The sequence below is a fragment of the Scyliorhinus torazame genome, chromosome 13 (genome assembly GCF_047496885.1).
Source record: "Scyliorhinus torazame isolate Kashiwa2021f chromosome 13, sScyTor2.1, whole genome shotgun sequence".
Lineage (NCBI taxonomy): Eukaryota > Metazoa > Chordata > Chondrichthyes > Carcharhiniformes > Scyliorhinidae > Scyliorhinus > Scyliorhinus torazame.
In genome coordinates this window covers 53,804,076-53,824,489 of record NC_092719.1, presented here as the reverse complement: position 1 = coordinate 53,824,489, position 20,414 = coordinate 53,804,076, and the positions used below count along the sequence as shown (strand labels likewise).

At 46.0% G+C, this 20,414-nt stretch overlaps 1 protein-coding gene across 7 annotated transcripts in view; it reads left to right on the top strand.

The window, feature by feature from the left end:
- Window positions 1-1,181: 1,181 nt before the first annotated feature.
- LOC140388023 (pendrin-like) overlaps window positions 1,182-20,414 on the top strand; it is a 95,859-nt gene continuing 76,626 nt past the window's right edge. Inside the window, exons 1-3 of one of the 7 annotated variants that reach the window (XM_072471511.1) lie at window positions 1,182-1,354; window positions 1,804-1,880; window positions 15,015-15,198. In XM_072471511.1, coding sequence (XP_072327612.1) covers window positions 1,829-1,880; window positions 15,015-15,198 — 236 coding nt within the window. In that variant the 5' untranslated portion in view covers window positions 1,182-1,354; window positions 1,804-1,828. The other 6 variants (XM_072471512.1, XM_072471516.1, XM_072471515.1 and 3 more) reach the window with 6 other exon arrangements.

Here is a 20,414-nt window from a genome sequence, read left to right as displayed (position 1 = left end):
GAGGAGATTGAGGAGGGGCTGTGGGCTGATGCCCTAAGTAGGGTAAACTCATCGTACTCGTGTGCCAGGCTAAGCCTGATACAATTTAAGGTGTTACACAGGGCGCATATGACTGGAGCACGGCTCAGTAAATTTTTTGGAGTAGAGGATAGGTGTGCGAGATGCTCGAGAAGCCCAGCGAATCACACCCACATGTTCTGGTCATGTCCGGCACTACAGGGGTTTTGGGTGGGGGTGACAAAGGTGCTTTCGAAGGTGGTGGGGGTCCAGGTCGAACCAAGCTGGGGGTTGGCTATATTCGGGGTTGCAGAAGAGCCGGGAGTGCAGGAGGCGAAAGAGGCTGATGTTTTGGCCTTTGCGTCCCTAGTAGCCCGGCGCAGGATACTGTTGATGTGGAAGGAAGCCAAGCCCCCGGGTGTGGAGACCTGGATAAATGACATGGCAGGGTTTATAAAGCTGGAACGGATTAAGTTCGTCCTAAGGGGATCGGCTCAAGGGTTCACCAGGCGGTGGCAACCGTTCATCGAATACCTCACAAAGAGAGAAGGAATGGAAAAGAAGAAGACAGCAGCAGCAACCCGGAGAGGGAGGGGGGGGGGGGGGGGGGGGGGGGGGTGGGATGGGGGAAGGAACCAGAGGGATTCTCAGGGATGTTAATATATAAGTATAATATGTATAGGTTGTTGTTATAGATAATTGTATATTGGACGGTTAAAACATTCTTGGAGAATATTTATTTGGGACAAGGCAGTTGCCATTTAGTTTTGTTTATATATTATTTATTTCTTGTTTATAAAACTGGCCATTGTTATTTATATTGTGATATTACTGTGTAAAGGATACACACTGTACTGTGATGGTTGGCCAAAATTTTTCAATAAAATATTTTAAAAAAAGAAAGTCTTTGGAAACTTGTGGGCTTTATCCATAAGAAATGAACTGATTCTTCTTGTTCATCATCATTAGCAAGCATAATGCATCAAATAGATTTGTTAACTATGGCATTATTCAAACCTGCCTACTAACGATCTATTTTTACCCATCCATGTATTGAGGTGAAAGACAAAAGAAAGATCTCATAATAGAAGAGTTCAATGATAAATAAGGTTCAAACCAAAGAATGTTGTTGAACCAGTTTAGGATATAGCAACTGCACCAGTGGAATTCCTACCCACCCTCTTCTTGAAAAAGTAAGATTCTGTTGTCTTCCTCAACTTTACAAAGATATAGCATTACGAGCTCCTTATTCTTCTCACTGGTCTTGCTGAAGGAAAAGTTGGAGTAGATGAGCAACCCTGGGCACCTGGATTGACCCTGGAACAACTGAACTCAGTAAACCGAACATCAGTTTTAGGTACAAAACTCTACATTTTTATAACTCGGTTCCCTCCCCTCTGCTTCCATTGTACGAAGTCTTACAACACCAGGTTAAAGTCACCTGAGGCAGGAGCAGCGCTCCGAAAGCTATTGACATCGAAACAAACCTGTTGGACTTTAACCTGGTGTTGTAAGACTTCGTACTGTGCTCACCCCAGTCCAACGCCGGCATCTCCACATCTCTGCTTCCATGGTTGACTAAAGAGCATCATTAAACATCAAAACTGAAATTTGAGTACAGTGTATGTGTACATATATATATCGTATATATATGGAGGGCACACATCTATGCATAGCTGTACAGGTCTCTGTTGCACTATTGATTTGCAGTGAGGTAGGTTATGAGTGGAAACAACCTGTGTGCTGCAAATCAGTAAACTCCGTATGTTTCTGCTAAATCTTATTCTATTCATTATTTAATTTCAGAGCAAATAAATACTCTGAAATTTATATGGACCAGATAGATGCTGCATTACATTACGGTGACTCCACAGATAGTCAAGGTACAGTCATGTTATTTATATGGTTTGACAAAGCGGGGGGGGGGGGGGGGTATTGTTACTTCACCTGCCATGCAACTGAAATAGAAGTGACACTAATCTTTTAATATCTAAATATTGTGCTGAAAATTAATTTAATGTAAATAAGAAATTGATAGACAATTTTAGAATTATTTTATTGATTTCCTGTTAAAAAAAAGCACATTAGAGATAGTGCACACATATAGAAATGTACTCTTCAATTGTTTTGATACGTTACTTGCACAGTAATGCTTAATGCTGTAAACTAAGACATTGAGAATATTTGATCCTGTAAATTAAGAATGTTTTAATGTTTTGTACTGGAAGGTAAATTGTTAAGACAATAAATACAGTATGTGTCTCCAACTGTAAAACAAAAACATGATTTTTTTTAAACTTTAGTTTTCCAAACTTCTTCTTTCTACTACCAGTAATGCTAATTCTTGGTTAAATAACTCCCAATATGTCACCATAGCCATTTGAGTTTAAACAGTAAATTGGATATGCAAGTTGAGCGATCCTGGTTTCGCCTGATAACCACACTTTTTGGTAAAGGTTACTGAATTGCGATCAGGATTGGGAAATTGCTGTTTAACGTTCTTCTCTTCCCTAGCCTATTGTCACTGCATGGGGCAACTTGTTTCCACCCAATTGCTGCCCCTGCAAGCTGAAATCATTAAATGCAGCTTGTGACAAGGATTCACGTTTGGAGCTTCTCAATTGAGCTAATGCTACATGTGAAATAGTGAAAGGCTGATTGAGGCAAGCAACTATGCTTAGTCTGCTTAATTTTAATCAGAATATTGAGATATGCTTTGTTTTATTATTAATGCAGTGCATAATCATTCTAGTGGCCTACTCGTGCATTTTACTGTACGTTTATTTTTCCATGGGTTGGCAGAGAGGTTTGTTTGGGAGCATGTGGGAGGGCCTCAAATATTCTTTCTGCCCAGGATGCCCAAGAATTCTTTATCTGGCTCTAAAAGCACTCTTGCCTACTAGCTGATCGGGGAGCTTGTTTTATTTTAACTTCTGATTATTCATGGTAATTAGTATTGCACCCAACCAGGGTCAAAACAGCTACACCTTCAAGATGCAAACACACAAATTATTAGCATATTGTAAGATTTATAGCATGGAATTTAAAACATACAATCATACAGCAACAGTGCATATTTATAGCACACTTCATTTATGCAGAGGTTCACAGAGTGCTTTACAATAAGTCATGAGAGGTGGCACAGTGGTTAGCACTGCTGCCTCACAGCGCTAGGGACCCGGGTTCGATTCCAACGTCGGGGGACTGTCTGTGTGGAGTTTGTACATTCTTCCCGTGTTTGCGTGGGTTTCCTCCGTGTGCTCCGGTTTCCTCTCTCAGTCCAAAGGTGTGCAGGTTAGGTAGATTGGCTATGCAAAATTGCCCCTTAGGGTGGGGTTGTAGGAATAGGGCGGGGAATTGGACCTACGTGGGGTGGTCTTTCGAAGGGTCGATGCAGACTCGATGGGCCAAATGGCCTCCTTCTGCACTGTAGTGATTCTATGATTTACTTTAGAAATTAGAAGGAAATAGCAAGAAAACTTGGATAGGGGCTGGTTTAGCACACTGGGCTAAATCGCTGGCTTCTAAAGCAGACCAAGGCAGGCCAGCAGCACGGTTCAATTCCCGTACCAGCCTCCCCGAACAGGCGCCGGAATGTGGTGACTAGGGGCTTTTCACAGTAACTTCATTGAAGCCTACTTGTGACAATAAGCGGTTTTCATTTCATTTCATATCTGGAGCACCAAGAAAACTGAAGCCCTACTAGAGGACTGGAGATTAGTGACTATTAACTTGATGTTCAGGAAAAAAAGGAGATATATAACTGCTTGATTTATATGACATGACTATAATGCCATAAGGAATAGTCTGCTTGGATTTAGAAGGATAGTTAATTCCTCACAACTTGAGTCCTGGCACAGACACAATGGCTAAATGGCATCCTTCTGTGCCAATCATGTTTCTATGACAGTTATCCAGTAAGCATAATTTACTTGAGATTTCAGGCTACATGGATAACAATTACATATTACAAACGTTACGGTTCCTAAATTAATTGGTTAAATTGGAACTTCCTCTGGTAATAGAAAATGGAGAAAGCTCTGACTGACTGGCATGTGGACTTGCTCAAGAGTTTGGTTATGACAACTGCATCAGTGTTGAGCAGAGTACTTCTAATTGTATAACCTTCATCAGTGACGGCCAGCTATGTAACTAGGTGACAAACATAAAGGAAGTAAGCAGCAACAAAATGATCTTGTACTTCAGAATTTGACAGAGTCTAATCTTCACTTATTAAGGGCTTGATTGGGGATCATTAATAAGGATGGTGCTTATTGTGAAATTCTGCAGTTTTCATTCCTAGTCTTCCCGTGAATTACCCAATTTAGTAATTTTTACCCAGTTTTATGCAAAACACTGGACATGATAAGATGAGAGAAAACAAGGTTATTTGTGAAAAGGAAAAGATTAAATGACACCATACAGGATGTAGTGGCAGGCAAAACTTATTAAAAACACATCAAATAAAGACATTTTACCATAATTGTGAACTGCATAATTCTCCTACTGTTAAAACAAAAAATCTTTGGCATTCCAACAGTTTGAAATATATGTTTTTAGGAGTCTTGTGATCTGGCTTTGGATTAGGATCCTCTGCACTGCCCATGAAATGCACAGGGCATATTTTGGACATGTGCAAGCATGCATCATGGTGTAATCTCACAAGCATACATACAGACATTGGTATGTCCGCTACGACCCTCACCAACTTCTACAGATGCACCATAGAAAACATTCTTTCTGGCTGTATCACAGCTTGGTATGGAGCCTGCTCTGCCCAAGACTGCAGGAAACTACAAAAGGTCATGAATGTAGCCCAGTCCATCACACAATCTGGCCTCCCATCTATTGATTCTATCTATAATTCCCGCTGCCTCAGAAAGGCAGCCAGCATAATTAAGGACCCCATGCACCCCGGACATACTCTCTTCCACCTTCTTCCGTCAGGAAAAAGATACCAAAGTTTGAGGTCACGTACCAACCGACTCAAGAACAGCTTCTTGCCTACTGTCATCAGACTTTTGAATGGACCTACCTCGTATTAAGTTGATCTTTTCTCTACACCTTGCTGTAACTGTAACATTATATTCTGCAGTCTCACCTTCCTTCCCTATGTACGGTTTGCATTGTTTGTACAGCATGCAAGAAACAATATTTTTCACTGCATACTAATACATGTGACAATAATAAATCAAATCAAAGACAAAACCAGTTTCACATGATGATTCAAGAGCCAGCGACCTTGTGAAATGCAAATTTTGGGCACGTATGAGTGTGCATCATGGTGTAATCTCACAAGCATACATTTTTTAAAAAAATATATTTTATTGAAGATTTTCAAACAAAGATTTTCCGTTTTTACAACTTAATAAAGGAATATACATTAAACGTTATTTAAATAATATATTAAACTAACAACAGGTGGGAAAAGAAATAAACAAAAAGCAAATATCAACAACTAACTAAGAAAACCAAGAACACGGAATAATCCTCCCCCCCCCCCCCCCCCCACCGGGTTGCTGCTGCTGTCTTTTCTGTTTTTCCATTATCGTTCCGCGAGATAGTCAAGGAACGGTTGCCACCGCCTGGTGAACCCCTGAGCCGATTCCTCTTAACGCATATTTTATTTGTTCCAGTCTTATGAACCCTGCCATGTCGTTTATCCAGGCCTCCACGCCCGGGGGCTTCGCTTCTTTCCACATAAGTAGAATCCTTCGCCGGGCTACTAGGGACGCAAAGGCCAAAACGTCGGCCTCTTTCGCCTCCTGCACTCCTGGTTCTTCCGCAACCCCAAATATAGCCAACCCCCAGCTTGGTTTGACCCGGACCCCCACCACCTTTGAGATCACTCTTGTCACACCCTCCCAGAACTCATGCAGTGCCAGACATGACCAGAACATGTGAGTGTGGTTCGCCGAGCTTCCCGATCACCTCCCACACCGGTCCTCCACCCCAAAAAACCTGCTCAGTCTTGCTCCCGTCATATGCGCTCTATGTAGAACCTTAAATTGAATCAGGCCAAGCCTTGCACACGAGGACGAGGAATTTACCCTACTTAGGGCATCTGCCCACAGCCCCTCCTCAATCTCTTCCCCCAGCTCCTCTTCCCATTTTCCCTTCAGCTCCTCTACCATCGCCTCCCCCTCGTCTCTCATCTCCCTGTATATTTCGGACACTTTACCTTCTCCAACCCATGCCCCCGAAACCACTCTATCCTGGACCCCTTGTGTCGGGAGCCGCGGAAATTCCCTCACCTGTTGCCTCGTAAATGCCCTCACTTGCATGTATCGGAACCATTCCCTGGTGGCAACTTATATTTTTCTTCCAATTCTCCCAAACTCGCAAACGTCCCGTCCACAAACAGGTCCTTCAGCTTCCTAATTCCTGCTCGCTGCCAACATTGAAATCCCCCATCTATCCTCCCCGGGACGAACCTGTGGTTATTCCTTATCGGGGACCACACCGAGGCACTCGTCACTCCCCTATGTCGTCTCCACTGCCCCCAGATCTTCAAGGTCGCCACCGCCACTGGGTTTGTGGTGTACCTTTTCAGGGAGAATGGTAGCGGCGCCGTCGCCAGCGCTTTTAGGCTCGTTCCCTTACAGGACGCCATCTCCAACCTTTTCCACGCCGCACCTTCTTCTTCCCTCATCCACTTACAGACCATCGACACATTGGCGGCCCAATAGTAGTCACTCAGACTCGGCAGTGCCAATCCCCCTCTGTCCCTACTGCGCTGCAGGAACCCCCTCTTTAACCTCGGGGTCTTTCCCGCCCACACAAAGCTCATAATGCTCCTGTCTATTTTTTTGAAGAAGGCCTTTGTAATCAGGATGGGGAGGCACAGAAACACGAAAAGAAACCTCGGGAGGACCACAATTTTAACCGCCTGTACTCTGCCCGCCAATGACAGGGGCACCATATCCCACCTCTTAAAGTCCTCCTCCATCTGCTCTACCAATCGCGTCAGGTTAAGTTTATGTAGGGTTCCCCAGTTCCTGGCCACCTGCATCCCCAGGTATCCAAAATTCCTTGCTACTCTCCTCAGCGGCAGAGCATCTATCCCCCTGCCCTGTTCCCCGGGGTGCATCACAAAAAGTTCGCTCTTTCCCATATTTAATTTGTATCCCGAGAACTCTCCAAACTCCCTGAGTATCTGCATTACCTCTGGCATCCCCTCTACCGGGTCCGCCACATATAGCAGCAAATCGTCTGCATATAGTGATACTCGATGTTCCTCTCTCCCTCTAAGCACCCCCCTCCACTTCTTAGAGTCCCTCAGCGCTATGGCCAATGGTTCAATTGCCAACGCGAACAGTAACGGGGACAGGGGGCACCCTTGTATTGTACCCGTGTAGTCAAAAGTATCCCGATCTTTGCCTGTTTGTAACGACGCTTGCCACCGGGGCCGCGTACAAGAGTCTAACCCATCTAATGAACACCTCCCCGAACCCAAATCTCTTCAGCACCTCCCACAAATAGACCCACCTCACCCTATCGAATGCCTTCTCTGCATCCATCGCCACCACTATCTCTGCCTCCCCCTCCGCTGGGGGCATCATCATCACCCCCAGCAACCTTCGTACATTGGCATTCAATTGTCTCCCCTTAACAAACCCTGCCTGGTCGTCATGTACCACCCCTGGGACACAATCCTCTATCCTTGTCGCCATCACTTTGGCCAGCAGTTTGGCGTCTACGTTTAGGAGGGAGATGGGCCTGTATGACCCGCACTGCAGCGGGTCTTTGTCTCGTTTCAGAATTAGCGATATTGTCGCCTCCGACATTGTCGGGGGTAATGTCCCCCTTTCCTTAGCCTCATTAAAGGTTCTCGCCAAAAGCGGGGCCAACAGGTCCATATACTTCCTATAAAATTCCACCGGGAACCCATCTGGTCCCGGGGCCTTCCCCGCTTTCATGTTCCCAATTCCTTTGATCACCTCATCCACTCAATCTGCGCCCCCAGACCTGCCACCTCCTGCCCCTCCACCCTCGGGAACTCTAGCTGGTCCAAAAAGTGTATCATTCCCTCTTTCCCCTCCGGGGGTTGGGACTTGTACAGCCTCTCATAGAATGTCTTGAACACCTCGTTCACTTTCCCTACTCTTTGCTCCATCTTTCCCGTTTCGTCCCTAACTCCTCCAATCTCTCTCGCCGCCCCCCTCTTCCGAAGTTGTTGGGCCAGCAGCCGGCTCGCCTTTTCCCCATATTCATATTGCATCCCCTGTGCCTTCCTCCACTGTGTCTCTGCCTTTCCCGTGGTCAGCAGGTCAAACTCTGTCTGTAATCTTCGTCTTTCCCTGTATAGCCCTTCGTCTGGGGCCTCCGCATACTTCCTATCCACCCTCAAAATTTCCCCTACTAATCTCTCTCTTTCTTTACCCTCTTGTTTCCCCTTGTGGGCCCTGATGGAAATCAGCTCTCCTCTAACCACTGCCTTCAGCGCTTCCCATACTACTCCCACTTGGACCTCCCCATCGTCATTGACCTCCAGGTATCTTTCGATACCCTCACCCTTCCGCATACCCCCTCGTCCCCCAGTAGTCCCATGTCTAATCGCCAGAGTGGGCGCTGCTCCCTTTCCTCTCCCAGTTCCAGATCCACCCAATGCGGGGTGTGACACGGCTATAGCCGAGTACTCCGTTCCTGCCACTCTCGGGATCAGTGCCCTTCCCAAAACAAAACAGTCTATATACCTTGTGGACGTGGGAGAAAAAGGAAAACTCTTTACCCATCGGTCTGGCAAATCTCCACGGATCTACTCCCCCCATTTGCTCCATGAATCCCTTAAGCACCTTGGCCGCTGCCGGCCTTCCCCCGGTCCTGGATCTGGACCGGTCCAGCCCTGGGTCAAGCACTGTGTTAAAGTCCCCCCCCCATTAACAAGTTTCCCACCTCCAGGTCCGGGATACGTCCCAGCATTCGCTTCATGAATCCCACGTCATCCCAGTTCGGGGCATATACGTTCACCAGCACAACTGCCTCACCCTGCAATCTGCCACTCACCATCACATACCTGCCCCCACTATCCACCACTATGGTCTTAGCCTCGAACGATACACGTTTCCCCACCAGTACTGCCACCCCTCTGTTTTTCGTGTCCAACGCTGAGTGGAATACCTGTCCCACCCATCCTTTCCTTAGTCTAACCTGATCCGCCAACTTCAGGTGCGTCTCCTGGAGCATAACTACATCCGCCTTCAGTCTCTTTAAGTGCGCAAACACCCTTGCCCTCTTAATCGGCCCATTTAAACCTCTCACATTCCACGTGATCAGCCAGGTTGGGGGGCCATTTACCCCCCACCCCACCCTCGTCGACTAGCCATCCCCTTTTTTAAACGATCTCCTTACCCAGGTCTCACGCACCCGTCTGTCCCCCAGAAGGCGCCCTCCCGTCCCGACCACCTCGTCTCGTATCAGCTCCCCCTTACTCTCAGCAGCAGCAACCCAGTTAGTCCCCCCCCCTCCCCCCTCCCCCTAGATCCCCCTCTAGCTTGATTATTCCCCCCATATTGCTTCCAGACGTCAGCTAACTCTGGCTGACCTTGGCTTCCCCCGTTCATCCTTTGACCTCCCTGCGTGTGAGGGCCTTCCTGCGCCCTTTTTTCCCGCCATAGTTTCCATCGCACGGGAAAATACCCGCACCTTCCTCTCGGCCCCGCCCCTAATGGCGCAGTTCCCTCATTCCCCTTCCCTGTCCCCTTTTCCACAGGTGCCCACATTTCTTCACGTCCCCCACATCGGGGGGAGAAAAAAAAATTCCCCGTCCAACATTATTACACATTAGCCCTCCCCTCTCCCCACTTTATATTTCTGTGCCACCACCTCGCTACCCCTCTCCGGGCATCAATTTCTCAAGTCTAGTCCAATTTCTCTTCCTGAATGAATGTCCATGCCTCCTCCGCCGTCTCGAAGTAGTGGTGTTTGCCCTGATGTGTGACCCACAATCTCGCCGGCTGCAGCATCCCAAACTTGACTTTCTTCCTATGGAGCACCGCCTTGGCCCGGTTGAAACTCGCCCTCCTTCTCGCCACCTCCGCACTGCAGTCTTGATACACGCGCATCACCGCGTTCTCCGACTTGCTACTCCGTGTCTTCTTAGCCCAGTTCAGGACCGTCTCCCTGTCCCTATAGCGATGGAACTTCACCACTATTGCTCTTGGTGTTTCCCCTGCCTTTGGTCTTCTCACGAGGACCCGGTATACTCCCTCCACTTCCAGAGGGCCCGTTGGGGCCTCAGCTCCCATTAGAGTATGGAGTATCGTACTCACATACGCCCCAGCATCCGCTCCCTCTGTTCCTTGGGGGAGACCTAAAATCCGTAGGTTCTTCCACCTCGAGCTGTTCTCCAGGGCTTCCAGCCTATCTATGCACCTCTAGTGTAGTGCCTCGTGCGTCTCCGTTTTTACCACCAGGCCCTGTATCTCGTCTTCGTTCTCGGCTGCCTTTGCCTTCACTCCACAGAGTTCCATCGCCTGGACCTTTTGTGTTTCCTTTAGTCCCTCGATTGCCAGTAACATCGGCGCCAGCACCTCTTTCTTGAGCTCCTCCACACATCGTCGGAGGAACTCCTGCTGCTCCGGGCCCCATACCACCTGGGCTCCCTCGGCCACCATCTTGCTTCTCCCTTCTCTTCTCTGCCGCTGCTCCAAAGGATCCTCCGCAATCCGGCCACTACTGTCGCTCCTTTCCATCCACCTCACTTGAGGTGACAAAGGACTCCTTGTCACACTGGGTTTGGCCGCAAAAAATTTCCGTTGGGGCTCCCGATAAGAGCCCAAAAGTCCGTTGAAACGGGAGGTGCCGAAACGCGCGGCTTAGCTGGTCATCGCCGCAACCGGAAGTCCCTCACAAGCATACATACAGACAAAACCAGTTTTGCATCGATTCAAGAGCCAGCGGCCTTACAATTGTGATGACATGGTTCACAATTACTTCATGGTGCCACATTTCTCTCCATATGTCATCTGCAGAGAGACAGCTTCTCCATTAGAAGGAAACCTGGTCATAATACAAATTGTTGCGGCAGCACGGTAGCATTGTGGATAGCACAATTGCTTCACAGCTCCAGGGTCCCAGGTTCGATTCCGGCTTGGGTCACTGTCTGTGCGGAGTCTGCACATCCTCCCCGTGTGTGCGTGGGTTTCCTCCGGGTGCTCCGGTTTCATCCCACAGTCCAAAGATGTGCGGGTTAGGTGGATTGGTCATGATAAATTGCCCTTAGTGTCCAAAATTGCCCTTAGTGTAGGGTGGGGTTACTGGGTTATGGGGATAGGGTGGAGGTGCTGAACTTGGGTAGGGTGCTCTTTCCAAGAGCCGGTGCAGACTCGATGGGCTGAATGGCCTCCTTCGGCACTGTAAATTCTATGATAATCTATGAAGCAAGGAGAATCACTTGATTAGTGCTCCTCACACACCTCATCAACAAGGTAAAAAGGTTTTAAAATCTACATGTAATGGTTTGATCGCTTAAAAAACAAATCCTATTATAAGGGAAGTAACAGAAATTTTCAAATCACAGTGACAACAGCTGAGAAGACCCGTTTTGAACTGTCCCTACTATATTTATATATGCTGTATGCGGATAATTGTGTTTTTCAAAATTATCGTCAAATTTCTTAATTCTAGGAATAAAAAGTGAGTGGTGGCAAAGTGTTTGATTCAAACTGAACCTACACAGATTACAAAGAACGCAAATGGAATATAAACTAATTTTGTTATTCACTCAGTGAAAGAATTTCCTTCCTTGTAACCTTGTGATCTTTTATTTATAGAGGCTTTTCATCGTGCTTCTAAAACGTAACCCCTAGTTAGTGGAGAGAAATGTAGCCCTCTCCAGATTGAAATTCAGTGCAATCTCTTCAGGAATGTAAAATAAATAACTTTGATCTCTTTTTTGAGCAAATTATGATGTTGAAAATTGTTCTTTTTGAGTGGAATTTATTTTGGGGGAGATGGAAAAACACAAGAACAAAATATCATCAAGGGTTTGCAGTTGGAGCAGTTGTTCTTTTTTAATAATCTTTATTATTGTCACAAGTAGGTTTACATTAACACTGCAATGAAGTTACTGTGAAAATTCCCGAGTCGCCACACCATTGTGCCTGTTTGGGTACACGGAGGGAGAATTCAGAATGTCCAATTCACCCAATTCTTGTATAGAAGAATGGAAGTTAATTAACCATTGGTCGATTGGTAGGATCTTCCTGGAATTTTGGGCTGTGGGGAGGTTCACAGGCCACTAAGGCAGCACATCAAGAAGGCCATGCTCTGCAAGCAAGGACAGTGAATTCTAGTAACAGCAAAGACCTGAAGATACTACCCGAACAGCCAAGGCTGATTCAGTGAAGACACTTCCTCAAATATCTAAATCAAATTGGGCAAAGATATTTTCACATGTCAACTAGTGCAGATTCTACCTACAATACCAACAATCTTAAATTTGGAACAATGAACTCAAGATGTTTTGAAAGCAGTTTAAGGGGCTTGTTTAGCACACTGGGCTAAATAGCTGGCTTTTAAAGCAGACCAAGGCAGGCCAGCAGCACGGTTCAATTTCTGTACCAGCCTCCCCGAACAGGTGCCGGAATGTGGCGACTAGGGGCTTTTCACAGTAACTTCATTGAAGCCTATTTGTGACAATAAGTGATTTTCATTTCATTCACTATCACCATCTCCAACGTTCCATTATCACCTATAATTTAAAATGACTACTAAAAGTAAAATCTGATATAGCAGCAGAAAATCCTGGGATTAACTCAGCAGGTCTGGCAGCATCTGTGGAGAGAGAAACTAAGTTAACGTTTCAAGTCTGTATCACCCTTCTGCAGAACTGGATGGCATTGCTGCTTCACAGCTCCAGGGACCCGGATTCAATTACAGCCTTGCGTGACTGTGTAAAGGACTTTGCACATTCTTCCTGTGTCTGCGTGGGTTTCCTTCGGGTGCTCGGGTTTCCTCCCACAGTCCAATGATGTGCAGGTTAGGTGGATTGGCTATGCTACGTTGCCCCTTAGTGCCCAAAAGGTTAGGTGGGATTATGGGGATAGGATAGGGGTGTGGGCCTAGGTAGACCCTCTTTCAGAGGGTTGGTGCAGATTTGATGGACCGAATGGCCTCCTTTCGCACTGTAGTGATTGAAACTCATAATAAACTCTGTACAAGGGTCATGTGGACTCAAAATGCTAACCGTTTCTCTCTTCACAGATGCTGCCAGACCTGCTGAGTTTATCCAGCACCCCAAGGTGTTTTTAAAAAAGTATCTATACCAACCGTCAACGTTATATCTATAACCCTGTTATATTTTCGTAATTGAAGAATTTTACCAGTGCCTCTCCTTTCCCATATGTCCACAATTGCCTGTGTAATCTTCTCAAACTCCAAGTACTAGGCGTGTCACCCGTGAGGATGTTTAAACCTTTCGGGGGTGGTAAAAACTGAAGATGGTAGATCTGATGAAAGGTCATCGACCTGAAACGTTGACCACGTTTCCCCTCACTGCAGGTGCTACCTGACCTGCCGAGTATTTCCGGCTTTTTTTTTGTTGTGGCTTTTATTTGAGCTTTTCTGGCATCTATGGTTGGTTGTGGTTTAAGAATGTCTTTCTCTTTTGGGGGGAGGGGTTGTGGTTCAATAGTTTCTTTTTGAGGTGGCGGGGGGGGGAGCTCCGGATTTAAGAAAGCAACACAAGGTTCCTCATTCTAAAACAAGTTAAAATGCAATTTGACTTCAGCCAGCGGTTGGGAGTAACTATCTGCTGACCGCCAACCTTTTCGTTTATTTGCGAGCGAGTTTCGGTCCTGAGACACTCTCTCCCGTTCCGGAGCAGGCTGCCCTGTGTGTGTGTGTGCACAACATAAACAAAACGCAGAATATATAAACAGCGGAAAACTCGACCCTCTCAATGAAAGCTCGCAACACCACGGGAAGGTTCAAGACCGCACCGGTAAAGTTGTTCAGTTTTGTAATCTCGCAAACGAATGTCGATTTTCAACACCGACCGATAAAACACATTGGGATATATACCGCGAGTTTCCAAGTACGATGTCAAAAGAGTTGAGACGATTTCTCTTCATGTACGCGGTGGGCTTTCAACCGGAATGTTTTATTTGATTGACATTCTCGCATATCGTTTGCTCGGATGTTGAGGTTTTAAAAAAAAAATCATTAACTACATTTTTTTTTAAACCCGTATAACCTCGGGAGTGAATTGGGTCGATGATCAGGAAAAAAAAACTTTGCAAACGTAGAGAGAGAAAAATCTATTCAGAATTTTTTAAAAAGTAAGTGCCCTGGAGGGGAAACTTTAACTATTTAAAAAGGGGCTGATCTTTCGCTGGGGGGTGGGGGTCACCGGGTGAGGGGAGGACATCCACGTGTCCATTTTTTGGGAAGGTTAGATAGTGTTTTTTTTTTAAAAGCCTAAATCTTATACTTTTTTTTTCTAAAACGTATTTATGGGTTTCACACACCAGGAGCAGCAGTTTCTACAGAGGGACGCGTGGACAATCCTGCAGAGTGTCAAGACAGTTAATTGTGGACGAGTTGGTTCTGTTTGATTATCTAGGAGCGGAATTGTGAAAAGTCCTCACAAACCTCCCACTCTTACGCGCTCTCTCGGGTTATTGCACATTTTCAGATCGGGCATTTTTTTTTCTCCGCGTGTTATTTTATCCGGAAGAGCCGCTTTTATTTAAAAAAAACTGCTGGAGAGAAGTTAGCCCTTGCGTTTACAATCGCCGCCTCTTCTCCCTCTCCGGTGAACATAGACGATGCCCGAAGTGAATGTAGTCTGGCGGGACATTTCTTGGTTTTTTTTTTGGGGGGGGCGGGGGCTTTACAATTGAGCAAGTCGGGGTATATCTTTGAGTGAAAGGAGAAGAACAAGAATCCGAATTGGGGAAAAAAATCCCCCGAGGTATTGCCGTGGAGTGAGAAGTGTTGAGTGGTATCTCCTTGGGACGGACGGCCGCGCTCATGGTTTGTTTTAACCAGACCGGGGTCACATTCTCTTTCAGTGTCCAGCCACCTGTTCGCCGAACAGGACAACCTTGGGGTGACCGAAATGCCGACGGCGGAAAATGTCACCCACAACTACTTTGTGGCCCGTTCGGTTTACTCGGAAAACAGCTTCCTCGAGGAAAACGAGAAAAAGGAGAAAGTGCCCAAAACCATTCGTGACCGACTGGCCAAGAGGTGCAGGTGAGTGAAGGTTTCCCGGCTCTCCAGACATACATACATACATACATACATACCCAGTAAGTGGCCTCCTTTGCAAATCTCTCTCTCTCTCTCTCTGAACCGCTTGTTATTGTGATGTGTTTAAAACATAGCGGTTTCCTGCTTCCTTTCAATTCAGCAACAGTGCTGGCACGTCATCAATATTTGTTAGCCATGAGGCGAAACCGTTCAAAAATATGTATCGATGTCAATTTTAAAAATATCCCTTTTAAGGGACCATTTCTTTGAGAGGCCACGCTTCCAACTGTCCAACATTACAAATGACATAAAACTCTTAAGGAAACAGGCTTTGAGATAGATACAAAGTACTAATTTTGAATCTCCGCCATCTCCTTTGCCTCCACAGGGTCTCCTTTTAATTTTCTTAATTGATCCCACCTGTCCTTTGACTGCTGCCTCATTATTTATGTTTATAAAATGACTTTATTAATCTATTTTCATACACTCTCCTTGATTCTTTTGTTTCCTTTCAGCCCCTCTCTACTTTCAGTATTCCACTTGCTTCATTACTGTATTGTGAGCCTGACATGTATTTCAGCCTCTTTTATTTCCTGTTTCATTTTTAATCTATATACCCAGTCATCATCTTTTGGTTTCCCTCCTTTCTCCCTCTTGGAAATGTGCTTAACTTGTATCTGAACCAACTCCTCTTTGCCGCTTATTGTTCATCTGCTGGCTCGACCTGGGGAAAATCCTCTTTCCACTCAAGTGAAATTAGCACTCCTTCAGTTGAGTGTTTTTACGTTTGAATGCAGCTTGTAATCTTCCAAAACGACTTCAAACCTGTGACCAGTTTCCCAAATGCTTTCCGTTGGAGCCTGCTCTACTTGCCCCAGTTCAATACCTGGAACTATATTCTGCACTGCTTCCTTCCTCCATTGGGCTGAAACACAGTGATGAAGGAAGTTCTTTTTTTTTTACACGCATTTCAGGAATTCCTCCCCCTCTGGTTTGCTAACAGATTCACCAAGAAATGTAACATCATCTTGAACATTGGCTAACTGATAATGGTGATATGGTAGTGAGTGCACTCCAAAACAGATTCATGGTGTTGCACATAATTCAGGAGAGAATCTTGAAGATCTTGATTAGAAAATACAAGGGGCATCTGTCCCAACTCTTGATTATCATTTAGTACTTGTAGGTCCTGATAGATGCCAGCTTCCAGCTGAGACTATGTTGATAATAGACAAAGATCGCTTTGGTCCCCCTTTCCTTGTTATAAGGACAACAAAATCACCATGTAGCCTAACCTGGTGACAAAAAATACTTAGTTCATGTGAAAAAACTCTACCAGATTGAGATAGATGTGTGGTGAAGCAGTTGGCAAAGCTCTAGCCTGCACTGATTTGTCACTGAATCTCTCATAAAGTCCCTACAGTACAGAAGGAGGCTATTCATCGAGTCTGCATTGACTTTCTGCAAGAGCCTAGGTCTACTGCCTCACCCGCCTGTGGGGTGTGGGGCCCAAAATTGCTCACAGTATTCTAAATGGGGCCTAACTAATGCTTTATAAAGCTTCAGAAGTACATCCCTGCTTTTATATTCCAAGCCTCTTGAGATGAATGACAACATTGCATTTGCTTTCTTAATTACGGACTCAACCTGCAAGTTTACCTTTAGAGAATCCTGGACTAGGACTCCCAAGTCCCTTTGCACTTCAGCATTATGAATTTTGTCACCGTTTAGAAAATAGTCCATGCCTCTATTCTTTCTTCCTGAGACTGTGGGCTCTTGTTCAAGACCCCCTTGCTCAGAGAAACATCCTTCCAGCACCCATCCTGTCCAGTTTCTTAAGAATGATGCATGCTTCAATTAGATCACCCATTCGAACGCCTCATACGAAAATCCACTCCATCCAAGGAATCCGCCTAGTGAACTTTCATTTGTGCTCCCTCCAAGGCAAGAATATTTTTCCTTGAGTAAGGCAAAAACTGTGCATAACACTTCAGATATGGTTTCACTAAGACTAATTGGAGTAAGAGTTATTTACTCTTGTATTTCAATTTCTTTGTAATGAAGAAGAATATACAGGAAGGGCATCTGTATGTTAACAGGGCACCCACATTCCTCTGAATACCAACATTAGCAGCCTCATCTTTTTAAAAACCATACTGTTTTCCTATTTCTTTTCTGCATAGTCTGTCCATATCCCTTCGAGGCCTCTATGTATCCTCCTCACAGTTTACTTTTCCACTGAACTTTGAGTAATCAGCTTACTTAGATACATTACACTCAATCCCTTCATCTAAGCCATTGATATAGATTCTAAATAGCTAAGATCCAAGTATTGATCCTTGCATTACTGCACTAGTTAAAACCTGTCCACTCAAAATTTACATTTTATTCCTACTGTTTTCTGTCTATTAACCACTCCTCAATCCAATATTACCCCAGTCCCGTCAGCCAAAATTTGATGTTCAAATCGCTTTTGTGACACCTTATCAAATTTTTGAAAATCCAATTTCACTATTTAAAAAAAAAAATCATTTATTGGTTGTGGGTGCTGCTGTTTAGGCCAGCTATTATTGCCCACCCCTAGTAGCCCTTCAGAAGGTGTTGCTGAGTTGCCTTCTTGAACCGCTCAGTCCCTGAGGTGTAGGTACATCCACAGTGCTGTTAGGAAGGGAGTTCCAGGATTTTGACCCAGTGAAGTGAAGGAATGGCAATGCATTTCCAAGTCTGGGTAGTAAGTGACTTGGAGAGGAACCTCCAGATGGTGGGGTTCCCAGGGTTTGGAAGGTGCTGCTTAAGGAACCGTGACTAATTCTTGCAGTGCACCTTGTAGAGGGTAAACACTGTTCATCTGTGGTGGAGAGATTAAATGTTTGTGGAAGGGGTAGCAATCAAGTGGAATGCTGACCTGGATGATGTTGAGCTTCTTGAATGTTGCACCCATCCAGGCAATTCCATTACACTCCTGACTTGTTCCTTGCAAATGGTAGACGGGCTCTGGGAGGGTCAGGGGGTGAGTTACTCACCGTAGGATTCCTAGCCTTTGACATGCTCTGGTAGCCACAGTATTAATATGGCTAGTCCAGTTCAATTTCAGATCAACGGTAACCCAGGATTGTTGGGGATTCAGCGATGGTAATGCCATTGAATTTCAAGGGGGATGGTTAGATCCTCTCTCGTCGGAGATGGTCATGCTTGGCACTTGAGTGGCGTGAATGTAACTTGCCACTTGCCAGCCAAAGCCTGGATATGGTCCAGGTCTTGCTGCATTTGGACATGGGCTGCTTCATTATGTGTGGAGTTGCGAAACATCATGAACATTGTGCAGTCATCTGCGAACATCCCCACTTCTGATGGAAGGGAGGTCATTGATGAAGCAGCTGAAGGTGGTTGGCCGTACGACAGTCCCCTGTGGACCTCCTGCAGTGATGTCCTGGAGTCGAGCTGATTAACCTCCAACCACCGTAACCATCTTCCTTTGTGCCAGGTGTGTCTCCAACTAGCGGATTGACCCCAGTTTTGCAAGGGCTCCTTGATGCGTCAAATGCTGCCTTGATGTCAAGGGCAGTCACTCACCCCTGGCAATTAGCTTGTGTTTGAACGAAGGGTGGGTGTAATGAGGTCAGGAGCTGAGTGACCCTGGCGGAAAAAACTGAACATCCGTGAGCAGGTTATTGCTGAGTAAGTGCCACTTGATAGCACTGTTGACTCCTTCCATCACATTGCTGATGATGGGGAGTAGACTGATAGGGTGGTAACTGGCTGGGTTGAATTTGTCCTGTTTCTTGTGTACACCTTGGCAAATTTCCACATTGCCGGGTAGATGCCAGTGTTGAAGCTGTATTGGAACAGCTTTGCTGGGGTGCACTAATCTTCAGTTCTATTGCGGGGATATTGGCAGGGCCCATGGCCTTTGCAGTATCCAGTGCCTCCAGGTGTTTCTTGATATCGTGTCGAGTAAATCGTATTAGCTGAAGACTGACATCTGTGATGCTGGGGACCTCCGGGGGGGTACTGAGATAGATCATTCACTCAGCACTTCTGATGAAGATTGTTGCAAATGCTTTAGCCATATCTTTTGCACTGATATGCTAGGTTCCTCCATCACTGACGATGGGGATATGTGTGGAGCCACCTCCAGAGTGTGTTTAATTGTCCACCACCATTCATGGCTGGATTTTGCAGAACTGCATAGCTTAGCCTCTCTATTACTTGTTGCTTATGGTGTTTGGCACACAAGTAGTCCTGTGTTGGAGCTTCACCAGGATGGCACCTCATTTTTCGGTATGCCTGTTGTTGCTCCTGGCATGCTCTACTGCATTCTTCGTTGAACCAGGGTTGATCCCTGGCTTGGTGGTAATGGTAGAGTGGGGGATATGCCAGGCCATGAGGCTGCAGATTGTGGTTGAGTACAATTCTGCTGCTGCTGATGGCCCACAGCCCAATGCTGAGTTGTAGATCTGTTCTGTCCCATTTTGACCACTGGTAGTGCCATACAACATGATGCATGGTATCCTGAATGTGAAGATGGGCCCTTGTCTCCAAAAGGACTGTGCGTTGACCATTTCAACTGATACTGTCATGGACAGATGCATCTACAGCTGCAGGCACATTGGTGAGGAAGAGGTCAAGTATGTTTCTCCTCTAGTTGCCTCCCCACCTGCTGCAGACCCAGTATAGCAGCTATGTAATTTAGGATCCGACCAACTCGGTTTGTGGTGATACTACCGAGCCACTCTTGGTGTTGGACATTGAAGTCCCCCACCCAGAGTATATTCTGTGCCCTTGCCACCCTCAGTGCTTCCTCCAAGTGGTGTTCAACATAGAGTACTAATTCATCAGCTGATGGGGGATGGTACATGATAATCAGCAGGAAGTTCCTTGCCCATATTTAAACTTGAAGTTCTGAGTCCTCATAGGGTCCAGAGTCTATGTTGAGGACTCCCTCCCGACTGTATACCACTGTGCTGGCATCTCTGCTGGGTCTGTCTTGCTGGTGAGACAGGACATACCCAGGAATGGTGGTAGTGGTGCCTGGGACATTGTCTGTGTGGTAAGATTCTGTGAGTGTGACTATGTCAGGCTGTTGCTTCACTAGTCTGTAAGACAGCTCTCTCAACTTTGGCACAAACCCCAGATGTTAGTAAGGAGGACTTTCCAAGGTCAACAGGGCTGGGTTTGCCGTTGTCATTATCGGTGCCTCTGTCGATGCCGGGTGGTCC